Here is a 24669-nt window from a genome sequence, read left to right on the forward strand (position 1 = left end):
GTTTTCCGAGGGCGGGGGCCACGCGGTCCCACTCACTGCTGTCTTCCCAGCACTGGGGGCTTGTTGCATGTTTTCTGGGTGAACAAACGGCTACATGAATGTGTTCTCAGAACTTCTGGTTCACTTGTGGCCCCTGGGCATCTGGTCTTGGGTGGTCACCTTCCTGGCCTTACATGCCTCCTGGGGCCACTGTCCCTCCCCCAGGACTGGTGAAAGGGCTCATCTCTGTCTCTGTGAGCCCTTTCCCCACTACGGGGTGTCCTCCTTAGAGGATCATTTGGTGAGCCTGTCCGCCCCAGAGGCCAAAGCCCGGGAGTGCTCTCTATAGAGTCAGGCGCTTGCCCTTCTGGAAGCAGCCTTATTGTTTCACTTCTTTTGACAGCTCTTAGAAAGAACTAACCAGTTCTTCACTCCCTGGACTAAATGACCAGAATCTAATTAGTTCAGTAACTATTTCTTGAGCCTACAGTTCTGGGTCTGGAGGACACACTCAAACTTGGGTTTTGAATCCAAATTGATCTGGGTTCCCCTTGCCTGGAAGACAAAAGATGGGGTCTCTGGAGGACACACTCAAACTTGGATTTTGAATCCAAATTGATCTGGGTTCCCCTTGCCTGTTATTTGGGAGTGGATGGAGTGTTATTTATGTGTCCCCATCAGTAGAATGAAAATAACACACCCCAGGGTGGCTGTGAGGATTACATGAGCTAACAGAAGAGAACACAGCAGTGAGAACCGGTTGGCTGCCCTTGCAACAGGACAACCAGAGCCCGTGGGACACAGGAGGTGGAGGCAGGAGACATTTGCTGGTGGACGCATCTCCTCCAACTCCTCCGAGGTGACCCTGGTCAGGGCTCCAGTAACACAGGTTCTTTCTGCCCCTCCACCTAGATGTGGAGGTGGCTTCACGCTACTGTTGGTCTCTGGTTCATGCCATCCCTTGCTGCTGCTGGCCTTCTGGACTACTCCACGTGGCAGCCAATCCCCCGTATTAAAGTTCCCCTGTTTCAAATATACCAGCAGTTCCTACGTTGTTGTCAGATCCTGATGGACACAGGGAGAGAAAATGCCGTAGAATGAACGGGGTGAGAGGAATGGAGCTGGCTGGGCGTGGCTGGCGAGGGGCCATCGGCCGCCTCTCAGGACCTCACCAAGCAGAGGGGAGGGAAGGGCTCTAGAAGGAAGACTCGCTGGGAGGCTGGCAAGCTATGCAGAGGCTGAGGCTGCTGAGGGAGGGAGGGCTGGGCCCCAGCGCCCACCTGCTAGGCCCTCCCCTCCCCTCTCTTCTCGCTCGTCAGAGGCCATTGTGAGAACTTGACTGCAGAGGCCGGGGATGGGAGAGGCTAGCAGCAGGATCACTTGTCCTCCCTCGAGGACACAAAAGGACAGGCTCTATTTGTGTTTCGTTGTGGAGCCGTGGCCAGCGTGGAACGAGTCGCTAACATCTCTGTCCCACTCACCCTTGCTCCCATCTCTTCCTTCGCTGTCACTGCTTGGGGACCGTGGGCCAAGACGGAAGCTCCCGAGTTTCCCAGGCTGGAAGCAGCCAGGCTGGAAGAGCAGGTGGGAGCCAAACCGTGGAGGCCTTTAAGTGGCATTTTAAGGACCTCATTGCTGCCTCGTCACTATTGCCAGGATTGAAGGAGTCAGCAAGTTGCCTAGACTGATGCTTGCCGCGGGGTTGGAACTCCGTAACTGCTGGTTCTTGTTCCTTCAGATACGCGTACAATTTCCCTGCAGTCGCTTTCTTCCCCACCCCCTCTCACCTTTTAAACTCGGTAGACTCTTGGTACTTTACCCCAAGAAAGTCCTCATTTGTCACAACAATCAGGTCTGGCCTTGGTCTTTGTCTATAAAACAAACAAACAAAAAACTAGCACCCAGCAACCCCAGTTTTGGGCCAGAACCCCCTTAGCAATCTCCTCCTGTCCTCGCGGGCCCTCTGTACCCCGGGAGGCCACTTCCCAGGCCAAGGAAATGAAATCAACACTCTTGCAAGTCTCTGTTTTGGACCATGTGAAGGGCTCCCTTTCTGGACAGCACCTCCCATCTGCACAACATCATTGTTTGCAAATAAAGCATCACAGAACCTTGGGTGCGTGTAGACAATTAAACAAGCGGATCAGAAGCTAATGCTTTTCAAATTAGTAGCTCAATTTGGGAATATCTTAACTTTAAAGAAATAATTTGAATATTCTTTCCTGCATCCCTCTCTCATCACCAGATCATCAATATAGTTTTTCTGGAATTGCTCTCTTTATTCTTTTTATGTTATTGTTAACAGAAAAGATCCTTTATAAGACAATCAAATGGCAGTCAACAAAATTAGAAGGAAATGCTTATTTAATCTAAGTGTGTAAGACAAATGCATTTCATTGGCATTTCTCTTCATGTAAACTACTAATTACAAATAATTCCTATTGATAGAAAAAATTAAAGCAAGACGCACAATTTCTGGTGTATGACAGATGCCCAATAGTGACTATGCCTTTGCTGTAACTTATAAGATGTGATTATACGCTCAGAGCTCCATCCGTCCACACACAGATACACGCAGGCACGCACAGGAAATTTGGACACCCTAATTTGGACAGGTTTCATTTTCTTCTAACCTATGCTCACCTTTATTACAAAGGCAAGGATTATTCTTGCTTTGCTAGTCATTCCAACCAGAGCTGGGCTGAGCATGTGAAGGTGCTGCCCTCTGGAGGAAGTTAGGAGACTTGTATGCTCAGCCGAAAGAAAATAATCAGTCACCACAGTAAGAGCTCAGTAAATATTAGCTAACCGTGTTGGGGTTGTATTTCTTTAACGACTGACAGAGGAAGAGAAAACTATGAAGGATACCAAGAAGGTGCAGTCAGCGGAAAAACCTCATGAAATTTAACACAATGATGAGCACAGAGTTGCCTCCGGATAAATATTTGTTGATGGATTAAAAAGATAAGTCTAGGGGCCGTAGATGATGTTGATTCATAGACAGGTGTGGGGCTCCTGCTGGCAACCTAGGTGAGCTGATTAATTCTGCACCAACGCAGAGGATCTTGAAATGTTTCAATATTCACTTCCAGTAATCGCTTAATCCACTCAGCACTGCTATAGAGCGTGAGGCACTTCTCCATCAGCTCTCTCTCTGAGTTAGAAATCGCCAGCCATTTTCCACTCAAAGGGAGTTAAAGGATTTAGAGATGAAGTATGCATTCTAGAACAGTGCAACCTATGCCCTGGAAACTTCAATTCACCCAGGCATCAATATTTGATGCACAGTAGCAATTTTATTCGGAATGCATGAGGAGGGAAATAATATGCTTTGCTGGAAGAGGCAAGCTGAGAACTTTGTCAGAAGATAATGTAATTATCGGTAAGGATGGACAGGTCCCTGACATGTTTGCCAGTCTTCTTGCAAACCTTGAAAGTTTTACTGTCTCTAGCTACACCTGTTCCTAATTTACTTGTCACAAGTAAGAGTGGCACCTCTGCCCAAGAGAGAGACTGTCGCTGAGTGGGTCCTCTTCAGAGGCAGACAATTCTTTAGAACCCCTTTCCAGCTAACACTAGAGGAGGAAAGAATAGCAAATCTCACTTAGAGGGTTTTCCTACAGAGCAAAAGTAACAGGTTTCTTTGGAGTATGACCAAAAAAATTTCCCGTTTAAGTCTTGGTAAAAATAAAGGAAGACAGTGTTAAAACCACTCTGCGTGTTATATTAATATAGGAATTAGGGCGTACATAAAGTGTAAAGAGCTGAGGGAGTGAAAGCAGCTGGAATTGCAGCCTGAAACACCTAAGTGGGGGCTTCTCTAAAGTTTGGCGGGAAACCGCTACAATTTTCAAGGCTCTCTGGGAAATCTCCCACCCAATCTGGTGCTTGCTGAAAAGCCTGGAAACCACCGTGAGCCTGGGTCTGGTCTGGCCCCTATGGTGTCCTAAGGATAACTGCCTCTCCTCACCTCCACCTTTCAAGGCTCAGGCAAGTAAGTGCCTCTCATTGGAAAACGAAGCCGGGCTGTACCAGGAAGGAGGTTCCAGGACAGGAAGGTCCACTAAGAAGTGAGCGGTAGTGTGGCAAAGCTGACAACTGACAACACAACTCTAAAGCCCTGGAGTTCCTAGATTTACTTCCTTATTATATGAGACAAGTTATTCATTCATTTATTCATTCATTCAATAAAATTAAATACTTTCCATGTGCCAGGCAGGCACTTGGTTAGATGATGGAGGTGGATTTAACTGTATAGAAGAATTGATTCCTGTCCTACATGAGCTCAGGTTTACTAAAAGGGGAGAATGGAGGTATAAACAAACCATCAGTATGCACAGAGATTATTAGGGCTGTTTACAAGCAGTCTAGGTCTCCTCCGGGCATATACTGGGATTGTACTGCCCCACCGGCTTGGAAGTCGGGAGAGGCCATGTGACTGGCTTTGATCAGTGAAGTGTAAGCAAAAGTGAAACACGTAATTTCACTGGGAAGTTTTAGGAATAAGAACATTTCACCATACTCTCTTCCCCCAGCCATGGAAAGCTTATTTGGATGGAGCTTCTGTCAGCTTGAGTCCCTGAGCAGAGTCCCCAGCCAACCTGCAATGGACTTGCAACGTGATGGCAAGTGAAATGTAGGTAACAAGCCCATAAGACTTTGCGGTTATGTATTGCCGCTGCAAAACTAACCCATGCTGATTGTCATAAAACACGCAAGTGAGGTAGCCGGAGTGAGAGAGGGATTATGGTTTCTAGATCGTCTGACACACCCCTTGATAATTCACCACATGTGGCTTTGAGCTCGCCCAGAAGATCAAAGAGGACTTACTAATGAAGGAGATAGAGCAGTGAACGAAACCAACGTCAGAACAAGTCCTCCTTTCTCCCCATTGTGTTCAGCAGCGCAGCTGCTTCCCCAAGGTGATGGTGAACTGATCCATACAAGATTGCTGAGGGTCAAACTAAACATTCTATAAAACGTTGTTTTAAAAATGGTAATCAGAAACAAGAACAGAATTGAAAAAAGAGTGATCAGAGTAGAGATTCACAAGGTCCCAAGGATTTACATCCGATTTTACGGCTGGTCAGGAAGTGGGATGCACCACAGATGATGTGGAGGGGGTTGATAAACCTCTAGCTTGGTGTACCTGTAAGACCTATTTGCTGTAGCCTTGAATTAATTAAAGAACAAAACTGCAGAATTAACACTCTATAACAAGATGATGACAGTTTTTTAAAAATTATTTTAAAGTTTATAAATTCCTTTATTTTTTATCATACATTTTGGTTATATATATATATATTTCTGCTATACATTCTTTATATAAAAATGTAAATAAATATATATTCAACATTTGTTTATACTGCATTTACTATTTCACATACTATCTTCAACCTTCCTTTTCTCTGAATATACTATAAATATATCTTATATATTTAAATATTCTTTATCTACATGACTTAAAAATAACACATTTGTACTTATGACAAAAGCAACACATGGGCTATTTACCATACAGATATATGCAAAAGGGAGTATATTGCACACACTTTTACATGGGAGTTTTTTTTACTCGTTACACTGTGGACATCTTTTCATATTGTTGATGTTGTTTTTAAGCACTGTGCTTTTTAACCAAAGCATGCTTTATTTAGCTAAATATCAGCTATAAGAAATTGATAGCCAAATATTTGTGCACATCCATGAATTATTTTTTTTAGGACAAATTACTCGAAGTGGAATAGCCAGGTCAAGACAAATGCCAATTTTAAGGATTTGGATATATTTCTGAACTACCTCCGTGAAAGTCATTTCACTCTATACTCTTCCTAATACTGGGGCAGTACAATCCCAGTGTATGCCCAGAGGAGACCTAGACTGCTTGTAAACAGCCCTAATAATCTCTGTGCATACTGATGGGTTTAGAACACCTTTTTTTCTCTTCAGCATTTTCCATCATTGCAACACCAGGCACTATTTTTCTAAAATCTTTTCCAACAAGTGATAAATGTTTTCTGAGTTTAAGTTAAATGTGCTTGCTCCCCAATGAAGTATGCAATTTGGAATAACTCCGTTCTTTCCATGGCACAGTTTGAGCTCTCTGGGCTCTGGTACTGCCTGATTGACTCCTTGGCCATGCTGCTCAGGACAGCTCCAGGCCCTTGGGAGTGCAGTGGCTAACTCCTCATCCTGCCCTCAACTCCGAGCTCAGCTACCAGTTACCACAGCCTGGGAGACACGGAAATCCTTAAAACCCTCCCTGGAAGAGGCAAGGTAGCACAGGGTTTATAATGATTGCTATTTACCGAAGAGAAACCAAAGGCTTTCCCAAGGTCACACATGCCACAATTGACAGATTTGAGAACAGAGCCCAGGTTTTCACCCTTCATTCACATCAGAAGCTTTTTTGAGACCTCTTAAGTCAGAGAGAAATAAAAGGGCCTTGGGAGTGGTGGAAACAGGGTATCTGATCTAGGAGCATGGCATCTCATCCCAAATTAAAATAATAAAACACTTCTGAGCTCAAGGCATTTCTCCTTTGACAAATATTCAGATAACAATTTTTGATGACCACCAAATGATTGAATCATTCATTCAACACAAATTTATTGAGCACCTACTATTAACAGTGTGGATATAGCAGTGAACAAGAGAACGAAATTCCTGCCCTTCTGGGCCTGGTAAATATGCCAGTTTCCAGCTGCATGGCCTCTGGGGTCCAAACTTCAGCTCCGTCATGCAATAGATACAGGATACTGGGTACGTTCCTTAAGCTGTCTGATCCAAAATGTCCTCGTTTCTATAATGAGCATCATGATGGTTCCTAATAGGTAACGTTGTGAGGATTAAATGAGATAACACAGATAAAAGCCCGCATACCTAGTCGGTGCTTGCAAATGTTAACTGCGATAATTATTGTCATTTTCACATGAAACCTCTGCAGAAAAAAACAACTTTTAGATTATTAATAACAACAGCTACTATTACTGAGTGGCCATTTATTGAGTGCTTATAAATGGAAAGTGGACTTAGATGCTCTACATCTACTTCATTATGAAACAGCTGAGTTTCCTAAACTTTCTTGATGATAATCTTCTGAGGTGCCTCTTAAAAAAATGTTTCAGATTCCCCAATCTCTCTGAATCAGTATCCTGGGGAATCTATATTTTTTAACGCAAAAAAATAAAATAGAGAAATATCAATTTAGCATTTTAACCATTTTAAGTGTACAATTCAATGCATTAAGTACCTTCACATTGTTGAGCAACCATCACCACCATCCATCTCTAGAACTTTTCGATCTTCCCAAATCAGAACTCCGTACCCATTAGACACTAACTCCCCATTTCTCCCTCTCCTCATCCAGGACAATCACCATTTTACTTCCTGTCTCTATGAATGTGACTACTCTGATAACTCATGTAAGTAGAATCATACGTTTGTCTTTTTGTGATGTAGCTCCCTTAGCACAACGTCCTCAAGGTTCATCTATGTTGTAACATGTGTCAGAACATTTCTTTTAAAGGTGAATAATATTCCATTGTATGTATATACAACCTTTTGTTTATCCATTTATCAGTTGATGGACATTTGGGTGGTTTCCATCTTTTGGCTGATTTCCTTCTGATTCCACACACCACAACTGCAGCAGAGAGGTCATTTCTGGCTAGGGGCAAGCATTCAGACACATTTAAACTCTTTCTGAGAATTTCACACCTGATGACTTCACCTCTGAATAGAGTAATTCACCAAGTTGAGTAAAGGGCCCCTAATTCCCATGAAACTGTCCATTTGCAGTGCGCACAGGTGCTGCTGAGAATGGTTCTGAGAACCGTTTCACCTCCCCTTTGGTGACCAGAGGCTCTGTGCCCTCCATGCAGGGGAGCCACAGGATGTGCCGGGCGTTTGGGATGCTCTCTGGCCCTAGGCTCTGCCGTGCTTCTGTGGAGGTTATGAGATCCTCTCTTTGGAGTGCTAGTCATATTCTGCCAGAGACAAGTGGTAGCCAAACTGGATGTGTGGTCACATAGTGCAGGCATAGTTGCACCTGAGTATTTTCTGAGTTACTGCCACTGCCTTTAGGGAAGAGCCAATGCGTCTCATCAATGCCAACACGCAGCCGAGGCTGCCTTGAGCCACCACCTCAAATGCTCTGCTAGGACAGCTGCGATTTTTGCCTCTGTCTCGGCTCACCACTTCTCCTAGAAGAGAATGCCCTCTGGTCCAACAGTGGGGAGCCCCAGGAAGCCATCCTTCCTGTGTGGGAGGAGAGAGGGAGCAGTGGGGAAGCACGAGGTGGGAGGCCTGCTCTGGGCTCTCCTGGCTTCCTCTGGAGGACCGATGTGGAAGAGGAAGTTTCTTGTCTGGGAAGGAAAAGTCAAAAATGCTTTTAAATTTTTGAAAAAACCTGGAAAGCAGTTTTTCCCCTCTACATCTCTACTTGAGTGCCAGAAGAAAAAATCTTCACCTGCTTTTCTCTTCTCCTTTCCTAATAGCATGAATGAAGCCAAACCATTTACATAGAGGTTGCTGATTGTCCCCCCACAGCTGTTATAGCAAAAGAACCTGGAGCTGGACACAAGTCCACTGAGTACAAAACCACATTTGTCAGCTTCCTGTGCAGCTACAGTAGCCATGTGAGTAGATTCTGCTCACTGGAAGTGAATAAAAGTGAGAGAAGTTGCACACCCTTTTCTCTCACATTTTCCTCGAAAAGGTTACCTTACCTTGAGCCATCTTCACTAATGCAGGAGAGAGGAACAACCCTCAGGAATGAGGAGCGACAAGACGAGAGGGGCCCGGGCCCCTGGATGGTCACATGGAACAGAGACACCTACCTGGATCACCTTCCTCCACACTGATACACAAGAGAGAAAGAAATGGGCATATTATCTTCATTATGGAAGCCAAACTGATACTCTAACATAATAGCCTCCAATTGGAGAGAAAGGGGAAGGAAAAAAAAATGATGGGGGGAGGAGAGTATTGGAAAGGAATAGGTAGAAGGAGAGGAGGTGCAGAAGATGAAAAAGATGAACAGGCAGACGGTTCATCTCACTCCGACTCCCAAAGCACTGTCAGGCTTAGGCTTCTTCTGGGCCTTTGGAAAATCACACCCAATTTTTCTGTCGATAGTCATGTAAATGTTTGATAAAAAAAACACAGTGTTCACGAAGATTATATCTTTTTTTCTGAGAGTCCTGATACATGCTGCAGTATGTCACTAAAAATAATCCAGAATAAGATCGGGTCCCTAAATTTATCTTTCCAACCATTATATAACTCATTCCTAATCATCCACATTCCTTTTATATTTTGGAAAAAATGAAACCGATTCCTATAGTGATTTATGACACTTGATTTTGAGTAATGTAATCTATTTTGCCATTAATCTTAGCTGAATGTACTTAGAAAGATAAACCGGTGTGGTATATACAAATCAAATGTAAATAATTTGAAGATTATCCTTAAAAAAGAAAAGTCTATTCCCTGGCTGCCCTCCAGTGAGGTCCTCACCTGTCCACCTGACTGGCCAACATAGCTTCCTAACAGACTGTGGCGGTCAATTATACTGCTGTCCCCTGCGAGCCGTGCCTTACAGGACTCACATCCTTGTATAGTTTGTATAGTTCCCTCCCCTTAATTTGGTCCTGTGATTTGACTTAATCAATAGAATAGGGCAGGAGAACGTGGTCCTCATTCCTAGCTTAAGCCTCAAGGCTTGGCAGTTTCTGCCTTTGCACTGCTAGAAGCCCCGAGCAGCTGTGGAAGAATTCTGGCTACCTGGCTGGAGGGCCCCTGTGGAAAGGAGGAGGCCCTGCTGCCCCAGCTTCCCAGCTGAGCCCAGCCCCAGCCTATCCATCCACTGAATTCAGGCACAGGCGTGCCAGTGACATGCCCATCAAAATCCCAGCTAAACTGTAGAATTGTGAGCAAACAAAATGATTGGTGACTTAAGACACTAAGTCTTGGGATGGTTTGTACAGAGTAATGGGTAAACGAAACACTAACCTTTCTTAACTCTAACAGAGTTCCCACTTAAGGTTTCTAAGTGGAAATTTCCCATAACCCCATTTGCCACACAATTTTTTGCTCTAAGTTCTTAACCAGTCAGAGTTATCATGCATAGTTGTATAGTTGTACATTGTACCAGGGCACCCACCAGGGGATCCAATGGGGACTGCTTGCCTGACCTTTACCTAGGGGGGACATTTTTCCTAAATTGCATGAATATGCTGTATGGGCTCCCAGAGCTCTGATGGAGAATATTCAGTTGAATCAAAACCAAAGTTGTTGACCTGGCCTCCTGTCCTCCTTTACCTGCCTGCTGCCGCCTTTACTCTTTCCAACCCAAGCTGTCTCTACTCGTCTCCAGTCTTGCCCAGCCGGGTTGCTTGCCCCTACCCTCCGCCCTCAAATGTGCCCATTCTGCCCGCCAATCAGCAGCAGTTCCCAAACCGGGGCTGAGCCTTCTAGGGGGTACAAGGGCAGCCACCGGCCCCCATGTACTCAGGCACCAGGACATTTTTAGCCTTTTAAACCTCAGATCTGTTGTTTGCTTTCAGGCACATTGCGGGGTTAGGGAGTGGGGTGGGTTTCTAAGCCCGTTAAAGTAAGAGAAGGGACGAAACCATGCATTATTTCCTTTTCGGCCTCCATATGTGGAAGGCCAGGCCCAGGGGGCATGTGAGTTACTCTGCTCTGGAGGCTGGACAAGGGTCCAAAAGGCACAGGACACTGTCTGAGCCAGGGAAGCTGGTCTCCAGGACACATTCTTTTTCTCACAATTCATAGCAGAACAGAAAGTGAAATGTCCCCGTTCGCTGTGCAAATGGACCAACGAGACATGGGATACACGGTGTCGAACTCTGTAATCTTACCCTTCATTAAATATTCAACACAGACGATTTGATCTCTTCCTTCTCTCAGCTTCCTCTTTTTCCCTCTGCCTTCCCTCCTCCTTCGTTCTTCGTCTCCATCTCACCTGTCTTCTGGGAAGTGGATGCTCACAGTTGTGTTCCTGTCAGGAACACAGCCAAGGGAAGTTCTAGACCTGGGCCAGTGCACGGTTGTTTTCTTTGACTCGGGATTCTCTGTGGGAAGTGCAGGTGCAGCCTGACGGGACTGAAGGCAGAACTACCTTGAGATGCGTGTCCCACTGAGATTGTCCCAGGTGATTGTCCACAGTGATAGTCAACATGCCACCGTGTGGGGCGGGAAGTGATTAGGTCCTCACCTGACTTTGTGCTGGAAGGGGATGGAACACCTGGCCATGTGCCTTTTCAGCAGGCAGGCTGTTGGGGACAACTAGCATCTCAGAGAAACTCGGCATTATTTAGGGCAGTGGCCTAAACTAGCCATTTCCAAGCCGATCATTAAGGCTGGCCCACCTCAGCCTGTGATCTCTACACACATTAAAGGATGAGAGGCCCAGGTGCAAAATATTGCCTGGGACAATAATTTGGCAACTGTATGTTGGGAGCTGCAAAACAGAAGTAGTAGTAATACTATTTTTATATTATTATAAAAATAATTGCTTGAGCAATTATTTTTGATTGAGAAAATAGGACATGTTAAGTGCTCTCCATTATCTCATTTAATTATTAAAATAACTCTATGAAATACATAATATCTAACTTTTGAAGATGAGAACTCCAAAGCTCAGAGTTTAACTTTCCTAAGCTGGTAGGTGGCAGACCTGTCACCCTGCCCTGCCCACCAGAGCTCCGGCAGCACAGACGAGACTTGCCTGAGAGCAGACAGAAGCATAGTCACCCAACTCCACACCTGCCTACAGCTGCCAGCACCCAGCATCACTACAGAACGCGTTATCTGGACTGCTCTGTCCCGCACGCCCCCCTCCCCTGGTATTAGCCCTTTGAGAAATTCTGGAACAAAACAAGATTTATTATGCTGAGTGACCTTACTGGGAATTCTCTGGGGTCCTGGTCAAGGCTGGAGGCTCTTGATACTACACAAACAGCAGGCCTGGTCTGTTTGAGTGCAGAGCTCGGCTCCGAGAGCTGACTCCCTTCCAGCCCACAGTGGGGCTGGCCTTGGAGGGCTGCATGGGGACGAGGACGCAGGCCTTTCTCCCTCCCCCACCTAGGTGCTTGCCCAGTGTTCTCCTTGATGCAAAGGAAGAGTCAAGCCCAGGAGACCCTGATTTGGGATTTAATGGGTATTCGCAGTATCCTTGAAATACATTTTTTAAGACCACAAGGTGACTTTACATGCATTTCTTTAGTGAGGCCACGAGAAAATCTAAATAAGGTATAAAGAAAGTTGCTATTTGGAATGAATTTTTTTCAGCAGAAATGACAAGCATTTTTGTAGGGAGAAAGCATTTTCTCCCCGGACTTTCTTGGTAAACAGTCCAGAGAAAGGGGTGGCTTTTAGGGCTGGGCTGGTACAGGAGGTAAGAGTCAGTGAGCTGGGTCATGGTTGCTGCTAATGTCCTTAGTGTTCATGAAATGCTCTGCAAGTGATGTCACTACAATTTTTTTTTCATAAGTCTGGCCCTCAGGAAGACTCCAAGCAGGGAAGTAGGAGGAGAGAAGAGAAGAATACATAGGAAAGTAGTTTTATTCTTTTTGCAATTAAGAGAGTAGGTTCTTGTGATATTCTGCGTATAAATTAGACTTCATTTTTTATCTATTTAATTTTTTAAAAATCCATTATCATTATAAGCCCACCGGCAAAGCTACGGAGAAAGACCATGTGGTCACAGTCCCTGAATTCCTCTAGGAAGAAATTCTGTCGGTACTTTTCCATCCTGGGTGCTTAGACATTGTGCCTGTGTGAAGCCAGAGAAATGGGCTGGGTAGAGACCCCACAGGGGGCCACAAAGCACATGACTTTGCATGTCCAGGGCACCAAGGAGGCATTGGGATCAGCTTCCCTTGAGGCTGGAGCATTGGTCTGAGGACTAGTTTCTCACTCATCTGATTTAGACGTCAGACAAGTCTAATATCTCCAGGCTCACCTTCTTCATCTGTGAATTGAAGACCAATAATGATGATAATGGAAATGATGCCTCTCCCAAGAAAGCCATAACGATTCAATAAATTACTATATGTGAGAATGCTTCATCAACCCTAAATCACTCTGCAAGTGTAAGGTGTGAATGTTTCTGCATATTTGAGGCCATCTCACCACAGTGCCTAGAATGCCACATGCAGAGGATGTGCTCAATACAGATGCATCTATAATGTCCTTAATAGCTATATTTTTAAAAAGTAAAGCTATTGTTCTAAAGAAGGATCCAAACATTTTAAATTTAATCTTTGTATCACAGACCTTTTTGAATATCTGATAAAACTATGAACACTTTCTCTCAAAAAAAAAAAAAAACCTCAGCAAAAATAAAACATGCTGATACATACAGCCGATAACATTTTACATACAGTTTCTGGGGGACTCATAGTCTCCTCTAACGTCCATCTCAGCTTAAGAAAATGCCTATGCTAGAGATTTACAGGCTTCAGCTCTTTGAGTGAAGAACTAGACTGGTAATAATGATGTGTAGCATTTGCTTGAGAAAAATCCTAGAGGGAACATCCCTGAGATTCTAATGTACTCAAACGATATTCTTGAAAAATAGTCTGTGTCTTATCATAAGTAATCTATTTAAATGAAAATGTGCTCAAGCTAAAAAACAGGTCTGCCCCATAAAAGTGGCCACCTTCAGCTCACTGAGCCTTTTGTGCAGAAAGTTGTGGTCGCGATACCTGAATCCTCCGTCTCCACAATGGGCTGCTATCTGGTGACGGCTGAGAGGTCTCGTTACCGCAGATGAGGTGCCTGCAGGGCGCTGGATGCCTGCTCAGAACCCAGCTTATCGGGAATCTGCGAGCCTCATGCCAACCGCCCCGGCTGTGCGTGCCCTGGCCCAGCTCAGGGGACTAGATTTTACATCATGCAACACACCGATTTTGGCTGAGTGGCGTCCTTGCTAAGTAGGATTTCGTTTTGGATACTGAGAGTTCAAGACCAGGGCCAGCTTAGCCAAGGTGAAAACGTAAAAATCCACAGCAAGATCAAATCAAACTGAGTGAGACCACATCCAGAAATGGAAAATGAAAAGGAGAGAAAATAGCTGAGCAGGAAAAGCATTGCCAGCTTTCCCTCATCCGGCTGGGCCTTCAATGCGAGAGCGCAGAAGGTATTTGCCCCACATGGCGCTTAGAACCAGCCAGGGCGCTTGCTTTTAAGCTCACAGGGCACCACCTCATGTCCTCAGGTGGTTTACGGCATCCTGGTCATTGGGTGCAAATGTCCCTCCTATGAGATGCCCTGGTGGCCCGCCTAACTGAGCCCACACACGCTGGGATTCCAGAGATCAGAGGCCTCCTGGAAGGCAGATGGCGGGAGGCCTGCTTGTTGTTGGCTCCTCCGCCCCCAGCTAGATCAGGTGGCGCAGCGCAGGCAGCTGGAAGGTACCCACAGAGAGAAACCGAGCAGCATGTTCAGAAAGCTCCACTCCATCTTCAACTCCAGCCCGCAGAGAAAGGCGGCGGTGGCCGAGAGTTCCTACTGCGACGGAGCGGGCCCCGCGGTGCGGCTGATCCGCAGCAGCTCCATGTACGTGGTAGGGGACCACGGGGAGAAATTCAGCGAGTCCTTAAAGAAGTACAAAAGCGCCGGCAGCATGGACACCAGCCTGTACTACCTGCAGCAGGAGGGCGACCGGGCGTGGATGTACTCCCGCTCCCAGGACTGCCTGCAGTACCTGCAGGAGCTGCTGGCCCTGCGGAAAAAATATCTGAGCAGCCTCAGCGACCTGAAGCCCAAGCGCGCCCAGGGCTTCTCCTCCACCTCGTCCAAATCCTCCACGGGCGGAAAAAAGGCCCCCGGACAGCCCCCCTCCAAAGAAATACAGGTAAGTGCCGCTGAGAAGTGCGATTGAGATGAGAGTTGTGCCAAGAGCCTCCGATGCCCGTTGGAAACCTACCTGCTTATCCACACACAGCTTAGTTACTCGGCACACTCGGAGCAACGGCTCAGCTGTCCTCGGCGACTCTCCATTGCCGTCTCCCAGCCCGGGAAGAGTAGCTAGTCCCATGTTGATTTTCCACGTAGAGGCACGGAGGAGGCCAGTCCACAGTGTCCTGGAGCAGCCTGTCGGGGAGAGCTTGGGCTGCGGCGTCAGGCAGCTCTGTGTCTGTCATTCACTGCCCGCTGCATGGATGACATCAGGCTCCTATGGCGTTTTGGTGACAGGAAATAATTTCTCAACAAATTATTATTGTTGTTATTTTTATTATTGCAATAATATCTAGAAATCCCAGTGAAAAGTGAAATCTTCTTGTGAACTAGATGTTTTCAAATATCTAGATGCTTAGCCCCATGAGAACCAAATAACTGGAGGATTTGCTCCATCAGGACCCTGGGGGTCTGCGCCTCGAAGGAGATGACAGGACGACTTTGCTGGGCACCGGAGGCTTCAAGCCCAGACTAAGCAGTAATGAGTGACAGAAGTAACTTGGATTTGTCTGGTTTATATCCATCGCAGCGTTTGTGTATTGCCGTTCTTTGGGGGTTCCAGTGACGTTGGAAGGGAAGGGGAAAGCGGCACCCTCTGTGCCACAGAAGAGCGAGCTGAGGCTCGGTGACCTGATTTGACAGAACAGAACCCCCAACTCATTCAGTTATTCATTCCTTCATTGCCTCAATTTTTGTTTTAATGCCTGAGGTTCAAGATTGTTTTATATTTCCATCAGTTGTTTTCCTGATGATGGGACTCTAAGGTGTTCAGAGCAGGCCTGTCTCTCCCACATCCTGGCTGTCTAGCCCGTGTCCCGCGGGCTGTGCAAGCCCCATTAACCTTGAATGATATTGGCCTGCTATCAAATCTCCGGGGCTTGGCCTCATCCAGCTGGTTTCAACTGTTTACATTTTATCCCAGGTGGGAGCAGTTTAAATAATCAACTTAACTCCAAAAATATCCCAGTGTTGGACCTACACAGAGTCCCAGTACTGACTGACCCTGCACCAGCCAGCTGTGGATTTGTGGGCCACTGACCCCTCTTTAGGGGCCATCTCTGATGGCAGAGGGGTTGCAGTGGCTTCTGGACTCCCTTCCAGCTCGAGTATCCTGGAGCTCTACGCTTGGTTAGCATCCCTCTAGGCACTACGTTTTCCTGCGAAATGAAGTCCTCTCTTTGTAGAACCGAGCTCCCTTCCTCCCTGTTCCCTTCCTGTTCAGCTGACTGAAAACAGAGAGAGGGTTAGAGGCAGAGCAACCAGCTGGCAGAGTAGGAATGGCTGTGAGGAGGGGCATGGGCACGATACGGTGAATGGGTTTCCTCAGGACATGCCTCTCACCGTGCTGGAACCAGGAAAGGGTTTAAAAAGGATTTCGAAGTTGGCGAGGAAAAGGACTGAATTTTGACTCTATATTTACAAATAAAAGCTGTGTGCCTTTGTGAAGTTAAGTTTATCTCTCTGGGCTTCTATTTCTGTAGCATACCAATGGAAATAAAAATATACCTTGTGAGGAGGAAGCAAGATCCTACCTGTGATAGGACCTGGCACACACTAGGTAGTCCAGGGTTTACCGACCCTGAAATGTAAGATGCAGGAAGCTTTTTAGCAGCCTTTACATGAGCTGCTCTCCTTCATTGCTCTTAAAGGAAGAGGTGTAGGCTGGGCATGCCTGAGAAACAGTGGGTGCAGACTCCATGGCCTCCGTGACAGGCTAGCAAGGTGGCTTTTGCCTGCCTGCCTCTCTGTGCACGGCAGGGCCAGGGGACCAGGAGAGCTCCTTCCTGCTGGAATGTCATCTTCCTTCTGCATTGGTAGAAAAAGGCTTGCTGATGTTCAAGGTTTAGGGCAAACAACATTCTTTCCCTCGACCCTCTGTTATGTGCTGAACTGTCTCCTTCAAATCATTTAGTTAAGTCCTAACCCTCATTACTTCAGAAGGTGACCTTATTTTGAAGAAGGGTGATTACAGATGTAATTAGTTAGTTAGGGTGATTGCAAATTATTCGGGCGGGCCCCTAATCCTACACCACCAGTGGATACATGCGCGCGCACACGGAGAGAAGGCTGTGTGAAGTTTTGTAGTGATGCTGCCACGAGGTGACGAACTTTCAGAAGCGGGGAGAGGGGCCCGGAACATCCTTCCCTCACACTTTCAAAGAGAGCGTGGCCCTGCCCTCGCCGTGATACCAGACTTCCGGCCTCCAGAACTGTGAAGCAACAAATTTCTGTCCCTCTAAGCTGCCTAGTTTGCGGTACTTCGTTATAGCAGCCCTAGGAGATGAACACACCCCTGTATAGAATCAGCCTTTCCTTTTCTCAAAACGAGTCTAAACACATCTCTGTTCTAGCGTTTATCATAAATACCGTGTTGTGGTTTGTTAGCATGTGTGTGGTTTGTTAGCATGTGTGTCTCCCCTAGTGGATTGCAGTGAGCTTAGTGAGGTTGATGAGGTATCTTTGTCATTTTTCTAGCCCCAGAGCATAGCTGTGGATGCTTATTGGTCACTCCTGGATGCTTCATAGACTTAAGTCTGCTGTCTTTTGTGCTGTGGATCAGGGGAGAGCTGGCCTCATGCAGGGAGTAAGCAGTGTTCCTTGCTGTTCTGAACACCATGGCAGGCCTCCCTCCCTCTCCACAAATACTAGCCCTTGGCCTGGCCACAGAAGCTAGGTTCCACTTTCTGTCTTTCTTTGGAGAAAGATAATGGCTTTTAAACTCTTTTTAAAACTCTCAGTAAAAGAGATTTTAGATGTTGACCCAGTTTACCCAAAAACACAACCAAAACAAAAGTTTCATGTAATTATTCCTGTTTTCTGTTTGATATTCCGGTGTTTTTCAAAGTATTCTGTACTACCTTTTTCTTTAATGCTGGTCATGACACACTAAATTGATTTCACAAGCCACTACTGGGTCAAGACCCATAGTTTCTCACAGCCTGGAGTAAGGCCTTCCAATAGGTCCCGTTGAAATGCTAAGGTGTGTCTAAGTTATGACGCACTAGGGTGTGAAACGGTCTGTCATCCTAGCCCTGTGGAGACGCTGAGAGCCTGGAAGGGCACCTATGTGGGTTGATGGAAGAGGGAAGTGAGGCAAGCCTGGGATGGGTATGGGAAGACCCCTGGGCTCCTGCATGGTGGGGCCTGGCCAGGCCTGTGACAATCTGCTCTTTCTTCAGAATCGGAGGTCATTACAAAAATGAATGAAACACATGTGTTGCAACATTTTAAAATCAAAACAAACAAAGATTTCATATCTTGGCAGATTTGTGTCAGTGTTGGGCATGAACTGCAGTTTTAGACTCATTGTTTGGATGACCAAAGGTTAGAATTTCCAACAAAATTCAAGTGGCAGAAAAACAGCATATTCGAAATGGTTCTGTCTTGGAACGTAGAGTTTCTGAACTGATAAGGCAAGGCCACCTGACGCACCTGCCCTGGGCACCTGAGGCGTTTCTACCAGCAAAGAGGAATAACGGGGTCTCCTGCACGCCCACCTCCCCCGCTCCTGTGCTGAAGCCCAGGACAATCAGGAACAATCAGCAGTTATTCCTGACTTCCAGTTGTGCTCTAAACCCAGTGTGTTAAGCATTAGCCCCACTCCGCAGATAAGAAAACTGGGGCTCAGAGACAGTAAGTGGTTCATGTAAGACTGTGCACCTGCAAAAGAAAGAACCAGGATTTAAACCCAGTCTCTATCATGCCAGAACTCACACTCTTGTTAACGTAGCCACGATGCTTTTGGGAAAACGTATTTTGAGCTTGTGTAACATATCATTTGCGGGAGTATGTACCTCAAGATGAGACGAAGAGGCTGCATTACCCTGCCAGAAAGAGTCATCAGGGAGGTACCTGTCTCTTACCCTGCATGGATTCTGTGCTTGGGCGAAGTTCTCCCATGAGGCTGCATGGCTTGGGCTCTCTATGTCTAGGAGGAGGCTGGCCGGAAGCATGACTGGAAGGCATGCTTTAGGTTCTCTCCTGTCCACAATCCATGAGTAAACCTTCCTTCTATCTTGACATTTTCTCTTCACGTGGCTCACTCTGATTTCATTTTTACTCTCGGTCTCCTTAGCACTGAAATATTGAGTTTGTACTACACTTTAACGCTAGGAAGGAAACGGGGAACGGGGGGAGCCCTGCTTCAACAGGAACTTCAAGATGGGTAGGTGTCGTGTCCTCAAATCATTTCTACAGAAATATGTTCACACTTCCCAACTCATTCTACAAAGTATCTGAGTGAGCCGCACACCAGCAGAATACTGTAGCAACAGAAATTGGAAAATCGAGAGAGAAAAAAGCCCCAGCAGAAAATCAAGGCCACGCGAAACCAAATGCAGATCATGTGGCTAATTCATGTTGCTGTAAATGAGCTTTGGGTTTGGCTCTGTGCTTTCTGGAAGCTACAATAAAAAAAGAGCCGGACTTGTTTCAAAATTCTGTCTGAAAGGAAGAACCATACCCATTGTTTAGGGGAATCAAGATTTTTCCCAGCTTTATATTTCAAATTTCTCATATGGGACTTGACACAAAGAATCGTGTGTGGTGTGATTTGTAATGCCTTCAATAACATATTAGTAACAATTCATCAATACATGTATCATTTCTTTCCTTCATTCACCAATACACATTTACTGAGCACATGCACTGCGTCAGGAACTATTCTAGATACTGTAAGCAAGTCGAGGGTAGGCACTCTTGTGGGAGAGTGAGGCAGTGCAGCAGTACAGATTTCTGGTGGCATTTTCTCGGAGCCCCTGCCATGACAACCAAGAGGCAGCATTGCATTGGGTCTCAGTGAGGGCCTACGGAATGGCACTTGAGCACATAGCTTCCACTGGTGCCTTCTGGACCCAGTGGAGAACTCAGATGCCAGAAGCACGGGTGGATGACACACTCTTCCAAGATCTTTGTCAAAATCCTCTGACGATGTGGCTTACCTTAAGAGAGAAAAATGCCTGTAAAAAGGAGAAATTTATCCTATTGTGTTTCTTGCTGTTTCCCCCCCCCCGTCATCCCAGCATCTTGGAAAGCAAACTGCTCCCTCTGCAATCTGTTTGAGGACGTGGCTGGGAACTGACTGGCCTCAGCCTCTGCCTGTTTCTCCTTCACCTTCTTGTTCCATTGGTCGTTTTTCCTCAAGCTGCTGGGAGGGCTTGTCTCACTTTCCTCCTTTCATTCCTCCTCATAAACATCACTTCTTTCAGCTAGGCTTTTTTTATTTTTATTTTATTTTTTTTAATAACAGCTTCATTTCACATACCATAAAGCTTATCCTTTAAAGTGTATAATTGAGTGGGTTTTAGTATATTCAGAGTTGAGCAACTGTCACCACTGTCTAATTCCAGGACCGTTTTACTGCCCGTTTCAGATTGCTCTTTTTGTTGTGATAAACATAAAATCTACCATTTTAAACACAGTGCTTCATAGTTCCTGAAATGAGTGATTTTTAGCATCCCCGATTATGGGTAATGAAGTCATCACAGTAATGCATTCTTAAGAAATTAAGTGCTTCTCTTTGAATGATTTTTTAATAAATTCCTTTTAAAGAAAAATGTGTGCCTTTTCGAACTGTTGATTGTCAGACAATAATCAGAGTTCTTCACACTAGGTTTCTGTGAACTTTTCCAAATTACCATTTATAAAAACCTATAATAATTCATCCAAAAGACTATTAAACCCTAATTAATATATTTTAGAACACTTTATAAAATGAGTTCTTTAAGAGGTCATGGAAGCTCTAAAAATACTCATTTAGGAATGAGAAAGATGTTTTTTATAAAAGATTTGACAATCTTTAATTTCTTATAAAAATAGTCTTTTAAAGTAAATACTTAACATTTATTTTTATATTTACCATTTTAATCATTTTAAGTGTACAATTCAGTGGCATTAAGTACATACAGAATGTTGTATAGCCCACCACCATCTATTTCCAGAACTTCTTCATCATCCTAAACAGAAAGTCCATATTTATTAAACAGTAACCCCCTGTTTCCCCCGCTCCCACCCCTGGTAACCTCTACTTTCTGTCTGTATGAATTTGCCTAGTCTAGGAACCTCATGTAAATGGAGTCATACTGTATTTGTCCTCCTGTGACTGGCTTTTTTCACCTAGCATAATGTTTTCAAGGTTCATTTATATCGTAGCATGTGTCAGCACTTTCTTCCTTTGTATGGCTGATCAGCTTGGGGTTTGATGGAGGGTGAAGAGGAAAAGCTTGAGATTATGCTCTGATTCTGACCAAATACTCATTGGCATTTGGGGTCTTCACTGAGGAAAGCTCCTCATACTTCCAGGGCCAGATGAACCGATAAACAGCCAGCACTCCACTGTGAGAACTGGAACACATAAGTGGCCCCTGGCCTGGGCAGACCACAGCAAAGAGCTCCAGAGAGGCTGGCCATGGAGCCAGGGCTGGCCTGGGGAGGCAGTCTGGGGCTGGCTGCAGCACCCCATGGAAATCTGCCCAATGGTTTGGGCTGGATATTTTCTGAGGCCAGGATTACCTGTCACCTACCACAGCCAGAAGAAATTTCATGAATTCTCCTGTGGATCAATTAGTTTTCAGCAGCTTGGACTCCTGATTGTCTGCCTGGATGAACTGCCTACAAAATGTATGCCTCTCCCCGCACTACCCTCCACCCCCAATTGAAGAAATTCACCTGCTACAAGAACAATTTAAAAAGAACCAATGGAATCAGGAGAATGCTTGCCAAAAGTAAATGATTTTTATTTAAAGCAGTTTTATTCTGACAATAGTTAGCTTTCAGAATCAATTTTCTATAGGGGCAACTCAATCCTGGTTCATGAAATAAGACCATGTCAACAGCAAATAGAAGATTCTTTCTCCTCTGTGGCGGGAGAGTTGTATCCAATTAACTAAAAAGATTCCAAATTATTCATATATAAATTGCATATATAAAGGGAAGCAAGTTCTGGATCTGTTTTAAATGACTGAGCAATATATTTCAGATGCACTGGTTAGACTGTGTGCAAATACAGTGATATTAAAATGCAGGTTTTTTGTGAGCTGCAGTTATGGGGTGGGGGTCTCTATCACTTGGCCTATATCTGGTTTGCAGAATTGAATGGCAGTAAAAATTCAATATAAACTGCAAAGAATATTCCATTATGCTTGGCAGAGTTCTCCACAAGATGACAGACAGTATAATAATGATTGATAGCAGACCATATAATTCCTGCAGCCCCACTCACACCACCAGATTGGTAATGATATTTTCCAATCTACCTTCCAGGCACATGCTGTGTGCTCAGCTTAGAAGCAATACTTCCTCCTCCCTTTTTCCTCTCCATCATATTCCGTTCACCTAGCTAACTTCTTGTCCTTTTTAGACAGCAGAGAAATCATTTCCCCAGGAAGTGATTTCTCACATTCACAATCTAATGCACCACGTCGCCCTCCTCCCTGTTTCTGATCACTATCTCAGCACCCAGCACATAGCACCATACTTGTCTGCTCATTTGCTAATTTCACTACTGGCCATCAGCTCGCTGAGTGGGGGCACCATGTCTTATTTGTCTTTTTATCTCCAACCTCTAGCAAGTCTCCAGGCACATAGTAGATGTTCAATAAACCGATAATCCGAGAAGCTTCAACTGTAATTTAAGAAGGAAACTACTACAAAGTTTGATAGAAGATCTGGAAAAGTAATAGGTCTGTGGTTTTCAGTGACTGGAAAATAATCTTGTTTTTAATGGAGTAGAAAACAGTTTGAACATATTCATACGGAATCATATCCTAATAATTAAAACATGCAGTGTGTAATGGCTCAGAGCTCACCATCAAAAGGACGCATTTTTAGGTAAACATTTTTTTCTGATGATAAAGTTATATTTTCTCATTAGATGAAATTTGTAAAATACAGAAAAGTATATAGAAGAAAAAAACTTAGAATCTATCATCTGGAGATAATCGCTATAAAATGTTTGGGTATATTTTCTTTTAATCATTTATTTCTTGACTTTTGCATATATGTATATTAGGGTTGCCAGATAAAGGATGATTATTTAAATTTGAATTTTAGATAAATAATAGATTTTTGGTATGATTATGTCCATGTAATATTCGGTATGTATTTATATAAAAATTATTTATCATTTATGTGAAATTAAAATTTAGCTGCTGTTCTATATTTTTATTTGCTAAATTTGGCAACCCTGATGTATATATATGTATAAATTTACTAAATTTGGTTCATACCATATACTTTTTAATATTTTTTTTTCAGTTGATATTATATACTGTAGGTTCTTTCCCATCTCATTAACTGGTTTTTGAAAGCTAAAGTTTTAACCACAAAAACTTAATAACTTACATTTTTTAAACAGTTGCTAAAATGATAAATACATATATCTTATTCTAGGTCTATAAGGCATTTTTTTTAGCAGGGATTCGTAAAAGTGTGATTAATGGATCAAAGGTTAAAGGTCATTAATTTTTGAAGATTCTTCTTCATATGGCTTTCCAGGAACATTTTATAATTTACACTTTCATTAACAGATTCTTCATATGGCTTTCCAGAAACATTTTATAATTTACACTTTCATTAACTTTCATTAATAGCCCTTCTTATTGCACTTTATCAGCACCAACTGTTGTCGTTAATTTAAAGTTTACTGATGTAGTAGAGAAACTGCATTATTTTATGTACTTTTCTTTGATTATTTCTTGAGCAACAGTGACTGTTTTATTTTTTCAGACCAATGTGTATTTCTTATTTAATAGGTTGTCCATTTATGTCTTCATAAATTTTTTGACTCTATTAAAGATTTGTTATTTACTTATATGAAAACTTCTTATATTAAGGATATGAGTACATTATCTGCCAAGTGTGTTAAAAATATTTTCTCTAAGTTATTATGTATCTTTTAATTTTATTTGACATTTTCTGATGTACAAATACTACTGATTTTTATTTAGTCAAATCTATCAATTTTTGCCTTTTATATTTCTTCTATTGCTTTCATACTTAGAAAGTCCTTCTATGTCTCAAAAGCATCTGCATACTTGCCATTTTCCTCTATTAAAAAAGAAATAATTATTTTGTCTAGTAGCAATTTATATTGACATGTGGTGGAATATGAGAATCCATATTGAAATTTTCCTAAGTAACGGTTTTCCAATACCATTTGTCGACAAATCTATCCCTTCTCTTGTTGGATTGTGATGTTTTGCTTATCATATGTGAAGATTTTATACTATGTTTCAAGGATGTCAATTCAATTCTATCAGTTTGGCTACTAACACTTTGATAAATGTGAGCAAAATTTTTTCACTCAGTGGTTCATTAAGTGAAAGGACCATTTAGATGACATTTAAGGTGAGGAGTTACCAAGTGCTAGCAACAAAATAATGGTTATAAAATTATAAAGCTGGGAGAAAAACAGGCTAGTAGCTCTATCAGCCTGGGAGTCTAGAAATACCAGTACCAGAGATAGAAGATATGTAGCTCTGCTTCCAAAGCAATTGCAATGTTTAACTATGATAGGTAACACCGAGATTTCGGTAAACCAGGATTCATGACGAACCTCTTCCTTTTTTTATCTCCTTGGGCTGATTTTCTCAGCTCCATTATCTACTTCACTCATTTTTTTCCTTTGGCTCTGTCAAGTCTACTGTTTAGTTTATCTATTGAAAATTTGTATGTGGGTATGTGTGTGTGTGTATGTGTATATAT

The 24669-nt window shown here is 43.9% G+C and overlaps 1 protein-coding gene across 1 annotated transcript in view; it reads left to right on the forward strand.

Annotated features, from left to right (window-relative positions):
• The first annotated feature begins 14446 nt into the window (after window positions 1-14446).
• The window catches only part of CUNH13orf42 (chromosome unknown C13orf42 homolog), a 20103-nt gene continuing 9880 nt past the window's right edge, over window positions 14447-24669 (forward strand). The window contains exon 1 of the mRNA XM_025044770.1: window positions 14447-14863. Within this exon, the coding sequence (XP_024900538.1) occupies window positions 14447-14863 (417 nt within the window). The remainder of the gene's footprint in view (window positions 14864-24669) is intronic.

Source organism: Pteropus alecto, unplaced genomic scaffold (assembly GCF_000325575.1).
Source record: "Pteropus alecto unplaced genomic scaffold, ASM32557v1 scaffold413, whole genome shotgun sequence".
NCBI classification, from domain to species: Eukaryota; Metazoa; Chordata; class Mammalia; order Chiroptera; family Pteropodidae; genus Pteropus; species Pteropus alecto.